This window comes from Poecile atricapillus, chromosome 8 (genome assembly GCF_030490865.1).
Source record: "Poecile atricapillus isolate bPoeAtr1 chromosome 8, bPoeAtr1.hap1, whole genome shotgun sequence".
Classification (NCBI taxonomy): domain Eukaryota; kingdom Metazoa; phylum Chordata; class Aves; order Passeriformes; family Paridae; genus Poecile; species Poecile atricapillus.
This window is the reverse complement of record NC_081256.1, coordinates 19,148,870-19,162,822: the sequence shown is the minus strand read 5'-3', so window position 1 is coordinate 19,162,822 and position 13,953 is coordinate 19,148,870. Positions and strand designations below refer to the sequence as shown.

The 13,953-nt window shown below is 40.9% G+C and overlaps 1 protein-coding gene across 2 annotated transcripts in view; it reads right to left on the bottom strand.

Annotated features, from left to right (window-relative positions):
• MCF2L2 (MCF.2 cell line derived transforming sequence-like 2) overlaps positions 1 to 13,953 on the bottom strand; it is a 119,561-nt gene that overhangs the window by 93,303 nt on the left and 12,305 nt on the right. For both annotated transcript variants that reach the window (XM_058844220.1, XM_058844221.1), the window contains exons 4-8: positions 11,143 to 11,233; positions 9,807 to 9,926; positions 4,476 to 4,592; positions 1,148 to 1,297; positions 19 to 143 (exon numbers count right to left, since the gene is read on the bottom strand). In XM_058844220.1, coding sequence (XP_058700203.1) covers positions 19 to 143; positions 1,148 to 1,297; positions 4,476 to 4,592; positions 9,807 to 9,926; positions 11,143 to 11,233 — 603 coding nt within the window. The remainder of the gene's footprint in view (positions 1 to 18; positions 144 to 1,147; positions 1,298 to 4,475; positions 4,593 to 9,806; positions 9,927 to 11,142; positions 11,234 to 13,953) is intronic.

Genomic DNA, 13,953 nt, shown 5'->3' with positions numbered 1-13,953 from the left:
TAATCTAGCTCCACTGACCTTTCCACTGTGGCCACATTTTCCAGTTCATCTGGACTGAGTTTGCTGTTGGCACTTCGGGTGACTGGCTCCCGGATGCATGTCAGTAAGGTGGCCCCCTGCTTCACTGCTAGCTTCAGCTCATCCTGAGGGGAAAAAAAAAGCCAAAAACCAAATTGTATCTACTTCTAACAGCACTCACATCTCTTAGATAACAACAGATTAATCAAAAAGGAGGATTCTTTCATAGGTACAAAAATACTTGAAACAAAATATAAAGGCTTACCAAAGGTGGTATGTTTTGCTAGCAAATGCAGAGACCTAAATTTTTTAAATTTAACTGAGAAAAGGAATAGAGTAATTTCTGAGCAGATTGCATATCTGACCAGGCCACTTGAAGAATAAATTACTCTACACAAATTGAATGTATGCTGTAGATTGTGAGCCAAAAGACTGGGCTGAGACATTGCACCTTCTAATGGAATTTCTTCAAAGAACATTGTGCCTTGCTGAACCATAGTACATCAGCTATAAGAAGTCATCCACAGAAGTGTTTTCCCAGCATGAAAGATGAGCAATAAGAAAGACAATGAGGCTCAAACATTAACTTCAGATGATGAATCCCCCACTGCACATTTCTTCCATAAAAATTGTTGTTGTGCTAATATAGCTTAAGTAGTATTTTTAATCTTGTGTTTAATCTAAGGCATTCGTTGACAGCAGTAATATTTACTTCTGATCATTACTCTGCACAGCTAAACTAGCCCCAACTTTTTTTTAAATAAAAAACAGTCATAATCTAGTTAGATCATTCTGTCAGTTCCTGACTATCCTCACAGATGTTGTGTTTCTGCTCCAATGTAAGTCCATCCTTTCTGATTAACTCTTCATCAGGAGCCTATGCTATTCCAGATGTGATCCCATTACTCCCTCTCACATGGTGGAAGTGACACTTCCTCATTCCATCATTCCTGAAGTTGTAAAATGTCCTTTTCCACAGCTGAATCAAATTGACCTCCTGAACCCAGGTGTCTGTCCTCCTCAGTGCTTTCCAGACAATGGACTGCCAAGTGATGGCAGAGAATTTTGTTAGATCAGAACTCATCTATTACACTGCTGGATGTCCTGTCCATTATGGGGCAACAATCACCTTCAGCTTGCTGTGGTGCTCAGTGTGTGAAGAGAGAAGCTCTTCTGTGCACTGCACATCATTGGGAAGTTCAGTCTCTGCTAAGTCTGTTCCAAAGGTCTGTAGCATCTGTGCTGTTGTTTTTACTGTCATTGCAAAGTTTTCAATAGCCTGGAAAAGCAAAAGCATAAAGTCACAGATTGGTTATTTACCCATAGCCCTTTAACAGCACTTTGTGCTTCAGGCACACTGTGCTGCAAGTATTGCATGCCTGTAAAGCTGGTCACATTGCCTTTTTTGGGGGTGGATGTGCTAGAAGTCACAAATTAAACCATGTATCACAAATGACCTTTTCACAGGTCTCACATATTTTCAGCTCTGTGAGCCAACGGGGAACTCCCAGAGCTCAGCAGACATAATGAAACCACAGAGGATAACAGCTTCAAAGCCAGATCCTCTGCCCATGCTTGATGGGAAATTCTGCTGCTTTTAAAATTTTATTAAGGCTTTATTTAAGTTGAGAACACTACTAAAATATATAGGGCAAAGTCATTATATTTATACAGCCATTGTTCACTCAGCAGTAATCTGTCTTTCTCTGACTTCTGAATATGTGCATCTCCATCTTGCCTATCAGTATGAGATGCATTCTAGTCCCTTCCTCCCATCTGTCCCTGCTAGTTCACAAATACAAAAACAAGTAACTACAAATACAGTTAAAATGCACAAATTCATCAGAACATTGCTGTTCCTTTATCACTTGGGTGCACCAACACAAAACTTGTCAGAAATCTGTGGTTTTAATGAAGAACAGGTAAGTGAGGAAGGCTAAAAATACCAATGCCACCTTCTCAGTGCAGAATATAATGTTCAGACCTGTGACGTGTGATTAAAACCTTTATATCTAGTATAAAGTAACTGCATGGAATATTTTTCATGATCATGCCCAAATTTTGGTGTGACTGTGTTGTTCTGTATAGCTCTTTATTCTTTGTACTTTTTGATCTATACCCCCACTGGTCTGAGTCAGTCAACAAGCTCTAGGGATGCTCTTACACCCAATCAAACACTATGCAGTTGTTGCACATTGTATTCCTTTCTCCAGCAATGATGGGAATTCATTGTTTGCAACCATGACAGATGAAATTACGCTGTGTGCTGGGAAAAACAAATTAGAGGTAAATCACCATTCAAAAGGTATAGAGAGAAATTAGCCCAGATTTGTGATCTCAAACATGCCCCCCATGAAGCAATGCTAGCAGAGTTCACAGCCTTCTTCCCTTTTCCCCCAGAAATTCATGTCTGCTTTCAACACAAGCAGTACAGACCCACATATGCTGTATCTCAGTGCTCTGCAGCTGTATCCTGCTGTTCTCAGCACTGAAACTGCTGGATTAGAGTTGGCTGAAATGTCACACTTCTGACTGCAACACAGACATGGCTATCCATGACCAAAGGCCATTTACTGAAAGCCAAAAATGCACTCTGTGGGCAAGAAAGTCCATGGGCTTCTGGCAGTCAAGAGAGGAGAGCAGAAACAGTGAACAGTGCAAGGAGGTTGCTGTGTCACTGCCATTTAACCAGAGTTTAAAGCTTTTTCAGAAGAAAAACACTGGCAGGACGAGATATGGGAACACTGAGAAAAGCAGCAAAGGGCATGAAGACCATAGCTCAGCAAGACTGGAAAGTCAGATTGTCTCAAGGTGCCATGGAAGCTGACACTTCCCTGATGACAACCTCTTATCCAGCAGATATTCCTTGGCTGACTGCCCCATGAACTTGTCACTGTTTCATTCAATAACATGCTTGCCCCCAACTGTCTCCTGTGTATATGAGTAATAAATTATTTCATGTACCTAAGTTATATCTCTGGATTATTTTTTTTCAAGTCTCTGTGTTTGGTAAAAATTTTTCCAACAAATTTAACCAAAACCTCTGGGGATTACATAGCCTTACACCCCTAAATTCTTGGCTCATTTTTGTTTGAATATTTTACCAAACAATGTATTGTCACTTTATGTAAACCTCTGTCATTAATAAATAATACAGCCTTTCTTGTGCCTCTTTTTATCTCCCTTCATATTTTCAAACCTTTTGCTCTTTGTATGCTCTTACAGATGATTCATTTCTTCACACTCCTCCTTCCTGCAAGGACAGTTTCATATTTTTGATACTTTTGACACATAAGCCTGTTCACTCATCTCAACCCTAACCTCATTATAGTCAACACAGTTATAAATTTAGAAAATCAATGTTAGAAGAAATTCAGATTCTGTGTTTGCATATTTAGAAGCCTGAAATATTTGGTGGGTCTCAAGGAGACTAAAATTTAATTTTATAAGGACAGCAAAGCACAAAAAAAAAACTATAGCAAGAAAGTGACAAAAATTATTTGACTTTTGTCAAATATTTTGACATAAAAGGGGAAGAGCTCTTTTTATGGGTTAGATGTAACCTACCCATGAGCAGCAACAGACTCAAACCCAGGCCTGCTCAGAACTTTGCAAAACATTCAGGCTCACATCAGATGTGGGCTCTAATATACCAATCTTGCAAGTAGAAACATTGTATAAACTTTCTGTGAATTAATTACTTTTCCAGAATCATGACCCAGCTTAGCCTATTTTTGCTTACAAAGAATGAGACAGTATTTTGTCTGCTAAGGTGCCAGAGTTTGGAGTCTGGTTTTCGTGAACTGCCATCTTAACTGGGCACGGTAATGAATTGTTTATATTGTTTTGAAGCAGACACAGAAATGCATTAACCAGCCCAAAAAGGGAACAATCAAACCTGTACAAGCTTCCTCCATAGAATAAAAAAGTCTTTCTGCCTTCCTACAGACAACTGTTCTTCAGTTAGCCAAAATAAGACCTAGCTGGAGTGCATGCTTGTATAGCATAGAAATGAGAAATAAAATATAGTGCTCTGAGTATTTTTATTCTCTTAAAAGCATGGACATAATTAATCATTAAAGTGAGACTTCTGACCTTACTTTTGACCTTTGTAAAGTCAGCAAAGTGCTACAGCCTACTTTCAATTTCAGCTGAAATCTGTGAAACCTATGAATCCCATCAGTTATTTAAAAGGCAAGAGAATGTGCCCACAGGCCTTGCTGAGTAAGAATACCAGGACACTGGCCAGGTATGCAGTGAGATACAATTACTGCTTCCATGACAAACTGCTGGGAATTTGCTTTTCTCTGTTTGAGCAATGGATTTCCTCTTTCCCTGAGTCCCTATCAGAATCCATAGGCTGTAATGTAGCTGAAAAGTTACTGCCTAATGGTTGCTTTGCATTTGTCACCTGGACAGCCCTGGTGCAGATGTGCAAGAAGAACCCCAGCACTCACAGTTCGGTGATGGATCCACTGGCTGTGGCCGTACTCCAGGGTTCCTCCCAGCTCCCGGGTCAGCTGACTCTTATCAATGTAGCCATGCAGATCAGAGACAGAATTTAACATGATGATCTGAAACAAATCCAAACACACTGGACTGAGAGAAACGAGCCTTTCAATCATTGCTCCTAGGATCTGGGTTTGCCTTAACATATATGACCACTGCAGTTCTACCAGAGGCCATCAGTTCTCATTTTGCATTTTCTCATGACACAGCCACAGTTTATTTTCCCTAGATTTTGCCTTCTCAATGTGTACACGGATCTTTTTGAACTGACTTTGGTTTGACATCCTCTTCCTCCTTGCTGGGCTGAATCATTTTGCCTGTGCATCAAGAGCAAAAAGTATGGTATTGATAATGTTCACACAAACTTTCATAAAATAATTTATTCTCTATATAACTTTTTATTTACAGAGAAATGGAGGGACAGGGAAGTTAGACAGCTTCCTCAACACCAACCGCTTGATCCAGGGAAGTGCTGAAAGGAAACTGTGGAGAGCAAGATTTTTCTTTCTGTTTTCTGACTTTTTTTGTCACTGCATGTTCACTGAATTTTATGAAATTTTTCCATTTAAAATTATAATGGAGGAGAAAGGAGAGATAAACCTAGATCCATTTTTTTACTTTAGAATCTCCTTACCACTAGACTTGCTTGAAGAAAGCCAAACATGATTTGAGTTCAGCTTCAGATAAGCAGCAGTACCTTTTGGCAACCACTGTAAATTTGTCAACACAAGTGGTTACATAAATAACACACATTTATTGTTGTTCCAACAGCTAGAAGACATGCCATGATTTCAGCAACTGAAGAATAAAAAGTTGAGCACAAATGACTAAGAATTTTAAATAAATGTCAGAAATATGTCAAATGTGTTACTTGACCCTATTTAAAGAAAGCTTAAGTGGCTCTGCATTTCAGCATGTCCAACGGAGCATGATAAGTGCACTGGCAAACACTGTGAACAAGATGAGTGCAGATGTATGGAGACAAGAGGATGCATATTCCAGGCTAGGACTGCTCTAAGAAAAGCCTTGAGAACAAACCTGAACAGGTTTTTAGCTGACCTTTGTTACAGATAATTCAGGTTGGCAGGAACCTCAGCTCTCTACTCCAATTTTTTTCTCAAAGCTGTGTCAGCTGAGATCAAACCAGCTTGCTCAGGGCTTTATCCATCTGAGACTTAAAAACATCCAAGGACTGAGACTGTACAACCTCTTTGGGCAGTTTGGTCTGCAGCCTGTCTTTGTGGAGAGAAATGTCAAGTCAGAGCTGCACTTGTTTCACTTTATGTCAGTTATTTCTTGTCCTACCATCATGCACAAGCTGGCTGCAGTGCCCAGCTTGGAGGGACTGGAAAGCTGCTGCTGTGTCATACTAACCCTCCTAAGCCTTCCCTTCTCTGTGTAAGACAAGCACAGTCCCCTCAGCATATTCTTACAGAACACATTCTCCAAGTCCTGACCTTCTTGGCTCTCCAAGATTACTCCAGATAAATATTTTCCTTGTACTAGGGGAACCAAAACTCAACAAGGTGTTCTCAGTGTGATTTAATTAGAACCAAGTAAAGGGGGATGAATGTTTGTCTCAACCAGTTGGCTCTGCTGTTGTTCATACTGCTCCTGTTAATGCAGGATGCTGATGGCTTCCTTTGCTGCCAGGGCACGCTCTGGCTCATGTGCAGCTTGCTGTCTACAAAGCTCCCAGGTCCTTTTCTGCAGAGAAGCCCCCCAGATAGTCAGGCTACACTGTGAATTGTTGTCAACAACAGAGCTGTTACATTGCTGGAAGGGAAGAACATAAGCTTTTTCTTGAGGAAGAAAAACCTTCTGCAAGGAAACTCTTTCCCAGTTGTAGGACTACTTTGCCCCTTTTGCATATATAAAATAATATGCTGTTCAGTCCATTCCTTGAGTTTCTGTTCCAGTGGCCCTGTCTTGGAGCATACCACCTGTTCCTCCTGGTTTAGTGTCATCTGCACACTTGGTGCCAGTGCAGCCTGTTGCCTCTTCCATGTCACTGATGAAGGCATCAAGCAGGGCAGGTCCCAGCAGGTATCACTACAACACTCCACTTGTTTCCCACTTCCAGGCAGAGTATGACCCATTACCAGTACCCTCCTAACCATCATGAAAATAGTTCTTAAAACCATCCATCCAGATTTTAACCTAACTTGAATACAAGAATATAGTGGAGGATGCATCTGGCCCCAGGGACCTGTACAGGCTGAAAATTCTCAAGTAGGCCTTCATTCTATTCTTTTTCACTTCTAGTAGTTCCTCTTCTCCTTGACCCCCGTCTTTAAACACAGAAATGGGGAGATCTTGTTGGTGAAGAAACTATGGCAAAGAAAGGTGAGTATCTCACACAAAGTTAAAGGAAAAACTGTTCCCTGAATGTGTTATGAAACATTGTTCTGCTATGATCAAAGCCAGAAAGCTCAAAAAGCTGCATCATCTTGAAAGGGCTTCACACTGGAACATAAAGTCTAAGCACTAATTCTGAATTGGAAGTTACATTTGAAAAAGTAAGTCTTAACTGCTTTGTAGCTCTTCCCCATCAGAGATGCTGCTGACAAGTTGGAAATCTTCTGACACTTCAAACCTCACTGAAACCACAGAGGAACTCTGTCATACAGTTTTCTGTTAGGAAGAATTAAATGCTTTCTTTAACCTGGTATGCTCAGCTTGAGCCACAAAACAACCTATTAATATTGCCAGCTATGATGCTACCCAACAGGGCATGGGTGTTCACCACGCAGGCATTCCTGCAGGAGAAAGCCTATGAGCAATCCAGCATCCATCTGAAAAACCAATCTAAGAGAGCATTAGCATCTCCCATGCTGCTTTCCAGACAGAAAACAGCCATAGTCAGTCAGCTGAAGAGTGCAAGGACGCAGCAGTTTAGAAGAGAAGGGTCAGTGTGGAACATGGAGCTGTGGGGAGGCTGTTTCTGGATGGGTTAGATCATTAAAAAGAAGTCACAGCCTACAAAGCTCAAGGAAGTGCTTGCTATGGACAGATTGTTCAGCCTTTTATGTATGTTCTGAAGATGCTTTAATTCACTTCCTATGATGGGAGGTTCCTTGGGTACATTTCTGGGTGTTCCTTTTGAATTCACAGACTTTAGTCTCAGATGTACCCTGCTGTGTCTCTTATATTTCTATATCTTGATCCTCTTTAATGATATCTAATCAAATCACTACTCCAATAGAAATTCACCTGATGAGGTTTTATTACCCACATTTGTATGTAAATGTGATATAAATCCTGCATTTTCTTTTTGTGTCTGTTTGGTCAATTTCAGCCTTTATTTCCAGACCCTGTTTGATCTTCTGGTTTCTACTCATTCCAGTGTTGCTTTAACCCAGCAAATCTATTTTACTGAACATATTTTCAGTCTGATAGTTAAAATAAACTATTGAACAAATGTTTCCTTAATAAATACACACAATATTCTTGGAGTCCCTTTTGAATGCTCATGTCCTGACTCACAGCTGTGATAGGAAGTGCCACCCATCCATGGGCCAGTTATGACATGAATATTGTCATAGGGCCAAACACACAACACAAACAAACAACCTGCAAACAATTTAAAGGATCATGGTGATATTGAAGATAGGTACTGATCCCTAATTCCTTGAGTAAGGACATTGCCAATGGGACAAGAACTCTGGTCTTGTTCTCCTGCTTGGCACTTAGGATGCTGTTTTCAAGGAGAACAAACAGACATCATTCTCAGTAACTTCCCCACTCTGAAACTGGGCTATACGAGGACATGCCCAGATGGTATTTTTAGGATGGGCTGCAACACAGGAGAAAAGTCCCTCCAGAAAACATGACAGATCCCAGGAGCTTAGAACACCTGTAGTACAACCCTAAGCAACTTAGAATAGCATCAGACATATGTGGGCGGCCTGTTGGGCAGGAGGCAGGCAGATCCAGCAGGCGTGTCGTGCTCTTAGTTTTTGTAAGGCTGCTCTCTAAGCTCTGTGGACATACCCAGGATGGCTCAAAATATCCAAGACAATCCCAAACTAAACTAATATCTTGATTTTCCTGCCTGTAAGAAAGGAAAGTTACCATTTCATACTTAATGCAGTGCTTGACCCCTGCCTAGAATTAACCTCTCTTCCAACTTGGATCTCTTCCTAGTTTTGGAATGCAACTCTGATGTCAAATAAATTGCTAAAAGCATAGGAAATGCTGAACTGGTGGAAAATGCCAGTCCTTGATGAAGTTGTCCCTTTCCAGGCTGCAGTCTGGTACAAGGGTTGCTATAGTAACAGATTGTGGCATATTAAATATAGGTACATACATTTTTTAAAGTACTATAAAATATTTTGGTTTGTATTTAAACATAACTTTTTTAATCAGTTTTGCATTTTACCAAAAAGCCACCCTTACCAAATGACTGTAAATGTTACAGTTTAAACACAGTAATTAAATGTATATTCATGGTTCCTTTTCTGCATGCACTGTGACAAACAGCTGCTGTCTCTCACTTCAGGAGAAGCAGAAAGTGTTTTAAACACCTGAACTTCAAACTCGAGTTTCAACAGAGCTAGAATTTGTTGGAGGACAGCCATAAGTATTTTGCAAAACAACATGAACCCAAAAGCAAAATCCAAAACAGTCATCTGAAATCCTTCCAGTAAAGTCACTGTGGAACTCAGTATGAGTCTGATGCAGGATGAAATATCATCAATAATCATAATTCAAAGTTTATTTATAAAACTTTAAAATTTTTTACGCCAAGTGCAAACATGCAGCTAAAAACAACTCCTAAAAGACCTCTCATAGAAAAATCTCAAATTCTTTCTGGACTGATAACCTTCTTCACATCACAATCTCATCAACCTACGGCATATGCCAAGTGCATGTAAAAACAAGTAAAACACAAACTCTGAATCTTGAGGGCATGGGAATCATAAAAGACATTCAGCAGTCCCATGGATAACCCATCAAATAATGCAGAATTCAGCCCTAGGCTTTCACTGCTCTGTAGTCCTGAATACTTATGTTTGTCACTGGAGTGGGATCTACCTCTGCCTACACAAAGGGGACATCTCCACTGAGTTAAAATGCCAGTACTTAAAAACTGAGTCATGTTTTATAGCTAGACTGGACATGGGAACATGTCCATTAACTCCTCGGCATCACCACACAGACCTGGATGAAAGGCCTCAGGTGCCACTTGCAATGCTGGGTTATGAAAAATTGCTGACAGCCCAGAGCTGCAGAAATGGAGATAAAGAAAATGCATGGACAAAAAACTGCATGCTTACCGGTACCTTCATTTTAAAGTCATCTCGATAGAGTTTAATGCCAATGTCAGCGATTGCCCTTTGGATAAAGCGGGAGGGTCTCAGGACAAACACCAGCTGCAGGTTTCCTGGAAATGCTCCCTGCAAGAAATATAGAATTATTAGAAGGCACATTTCTACCTTACCAGGGAATTTTCAGCCAAGTGTTTCCTCACCAGGGCAAAGCAGGTAGGACTTACTGAATCTTGCTCAGTCCAGCTGCTCATTGCATCAGCTGGTCCATTCAGCACGTGCACGTTGTCACTATTTCCAAACCCAACAGGAAGACTGACCCATGGATTTTGCTGCCCAGCCACGTGTTATTTCATGATACATATTTATCACGGAGCTCCAAAGCTCCTGACAAGTGCCTTTCTCTCCCAGATCCGAACCCCACCAAGCCCCATTTGCACCACCACACCAGAGGGTTTCCCATTTTTTAGGCTGTAGCCACTAGAGGGCAAAGCTGGCTGCCCACGTTGGATTGGTGAGGGAAGCTGGTAGCGCAGATGGATTCCCCAGGCTGACCTACCTATTCACTCTGCAAAGGGTTTTGAATCTTTTTAACCTCTCATATTTTTACACACAGGCAGGCACTCAACACGTTCATCAGACATGGCCCTGCCTGCAACACCCAGCCTACATCTCTCACATTCCTCTAAGCTCATCAAGCATAAAAAAGGAACAATTTCTTGAAGACAGCAGCAAAAAAGGTTGAGAATGAAAAATATTTCTGTCTAAATACCTCGAAAGAACTTAAAGTTGCCTTTGTCATTTTGCCATCCTACACCTCTGTGTCTAAGTGCTTGGTCCTCACACAGTAAATGCTCCTAGTAAAAGATGTATAAAACCAGCTGCTTTTCGTAGCACTGAAAATCACTGCCCAGCTCTGACTTTGCAAATGAGATATAATAAGCTGTTAAGAGTTTCTGACAGAGATCATTTACTACTATACAAACACAAATCCCTTGGGATCTTTGTCTTTCATAAGCAGGCCACGTCATCCCTCCTCTGGGCACAGAAGGGGTACCTCTTATACTCCTCCAGGAACCATCTTCAAATTACTAGAATTTATATTGCAGTCAACCCAGAAAATAAGGAATTTCTCCTAATTCAGCAGTAAACAAGACTATGTAATTTGTCTCTGCAGCTTCCTCCCTCTCTTATTTAACACTTATGAGCTGCAGGGCCAGGGAGAATATGCATCCACAGCCAGAAAACGGGAGCTTAAAATGAGCACAGGAGGCTGAATCGTGTGCTGAAGGTTCAGCAGACAATTTTAATTTCTAGAAGATAAATAACAAAAGCAAGCACTTACTGCTATTCGTGTCAGGGATGCCTTGACTGCACTCCATTTGTCCCGTCGTCTGTCTATGATGATGATGAATCCGATGCTGGCAGCCTCCAGACTGCAAAACAGATGAAATAGGTGTGCTGGGTTACAGGGAGATACTCCCGTTCCAAGGCAGAGAACTGCAGCAAAACACAGCCTCCGTCACACCACGCTCAGAGCCCATTATGAAAACACAACGTACAGTGGAAAGAATGAATATTTGGCAGAAACGCACATGAAAAGGAAAGCCAGCAAAATTTCTCTTTCCAGTGTAAGGCTAGCAGCTTACACAAAACATGAATATTTTATCTGCTGAATCTCTCAGCTGCTGTGCTACTCTGCTGCCAGTCTAGGTGACATGAATAGTTCAGGATCACAAATTTCACTGTGCTCTTTTGAAGACAAAACTCCCAGATTTTTATTTTTTTCCTGCAAAATTAGACACTCTCCTACAGTCTTCATTCTCCAAGTATGCTGACACCTGACAAGGGGACTGAGCTGCAGGGCATCAGTATCCCCTGACTTGTGTACAAAAAGCCCCAGGAATTCTGGTAGGCAAAGCAGAAACAGAAGAGCTCTATTTTGCCAATCACAAAAGTGTTCTGGGGTTGCAAGCCATTCAAAACTATCCTTTTCAACATATTGGCTAGAATAACAGTTCCTGCTCCTTCTCAGTGCTTTTCAAGGAGGATGTAGGAGGCAAGGATTTGGTGCTCCATTTCACCTATGTAGATCTCTTAAATACCCCATCCTCTCTTTCCCTCTCAAAAATCCCACTCTGGAGTACAAGGTTTCAGTGGGACTCCTCTTTCCTCTGCCCTCCAAGAGCACTCAGCATTGGAGAAGCTAAGAAGTACACACTGACTGTCCAGAAACTTCACAAGAGCAGGATGGCTCAGTCATCTCAGGAGAAACCAGAGGCAGGCAGGAAAAGTATAAATGTCATAATCAGAGGACATACTGCAATCAAATATCTAATCACAGATTAATAAGAAAGAAATTGTTTAAAGTATCTCCTTGATCCCTATTCCACTGTCCATACAGGTATCAACCCAGGAACACCGTTTTCATGGGTTCTTTTATCCAAACTCATGTCACTAATCTACTGAAGGCCATTAACACAGTCACAACTCTGAGCTCTTGCTGCAGTTCTGCAGGATCAAAACCTGAAAGACAAAGTATTGTGCAAAACTAGGATGCCATGTGAATGCTCCTGGTAGTTCATACTGCAAACAGGAAGAATCAGCAAATTTTCCAATTCAATATTTTTATATAATTCCTCTGAGGATTACAAAATTCAATGATGATACATGACCTTTCCTCTTTAGTAGTGCAACATGCAGCTCTCTGCAGTGGACAGAAAACATGTTTGCTGCTGTGCCTCTCAAGCACAGGGAAGATAATTCATCTGTTTTACCTTTTATAAATTCACAAACATATACATACACTTCAGTGGTCTTAGATATACACAAACACATACATGTCCTTCAGTAGCTCAACAAATATTTCACAGAATAAAATTCCTTGATAGTTTTCAAATACAGGCAACAAAGAGAGTGTGTGTGTTGCAGATTGTTACAGAAATGGTGAGAAAATAAACACAAAAGTCTCAATAAGGGGCCTTCACATTCAAATGATGTTCAGCATAGCATCAGTTGTTGTCACTGAGATAAGTAAACGGTACTTGTATGTTTGCTTTTTAATGTGGAGGTTTTGCTTGTTTGTGGGGTTGTTTGTTGTTGTTGTTGTGGGGGATTTTGTGGATTTTTTTTTCTTTTTAGCTAGATGAGACTGCCTGAAGTCCTAAATTTATCCAGGGAAACAGAGAGAGTGTCAGCAAGTGATCCTATTTCAACCAGCATGCTGAAAGGCCATACCAAGGTCTGAATGTCATTTGGCACCGAGAGATGGATGCGAGCAGTCATGTGAAGAGGTCTGGCTGAGATGACAGCATCAGCACAAGAGGATGTACAGCTGAACCCCCACCAAAGTGTGCATCCAGAGAAAGTTTGTTTAGAAACAAACACACACACAGAGTCTATCAATGTTTTCTTAATGTCAGTACTGTAATATCTCTACCCTCATTATGAAAATGCATTGAGGTTTCTCCAGTTCTCTGAAAAGAAGGATTTGAAGACAATACTGAAGAGCAGATACCATCAGGCTCACCTCCAAAATAAATTCTGGCACATTTGCCTAGATGGACAGATGTCTGGAAGAAAGGTTCCCTTTCCCTGAATGAAATATCTGCAGTCAGCAGAACTGTTCTATCCTCAGCTCTATCCTTGAACACTAACTTGAGATGTTGAATTTCCTGACATCTTTTGGAAGGAGAGAAGGACATCTGTTTATCAAAGTACTTAATCCATGTCACGTTAAGGAGAAAGGAATTCTGGCCATGGAACAGAGCAAGTAAAAAAGGACTTTCTAGAGCTATCTAGTGCATGCACAGAGACATGCATGTGCATACACCATGTTACTGAGTGTCTGTGGATGTTTTCATATGCAAACCCCTTTGGTGGAGCACTCTCATGAGCAGGCGTTGAACCACAAGGAAAATTAATCAGGTTACAAAAGTCTCACTGGGTTGATCTTCAATCCTGTCATATGTTTTGTCATATGAGCACATAAGATTAATCATTCCAGAGGGGCTTAGAAAGTTACTAACAATAAGTGATGTTATCTGCAATCACAGAGCTTATCTCCACAACTAGCATGAACCTTATTTTACAGGATATGCAAAATCAGGCACCATAAAAGACAGATGTCCTCTCTACATTTGCCTGGGAAATTATG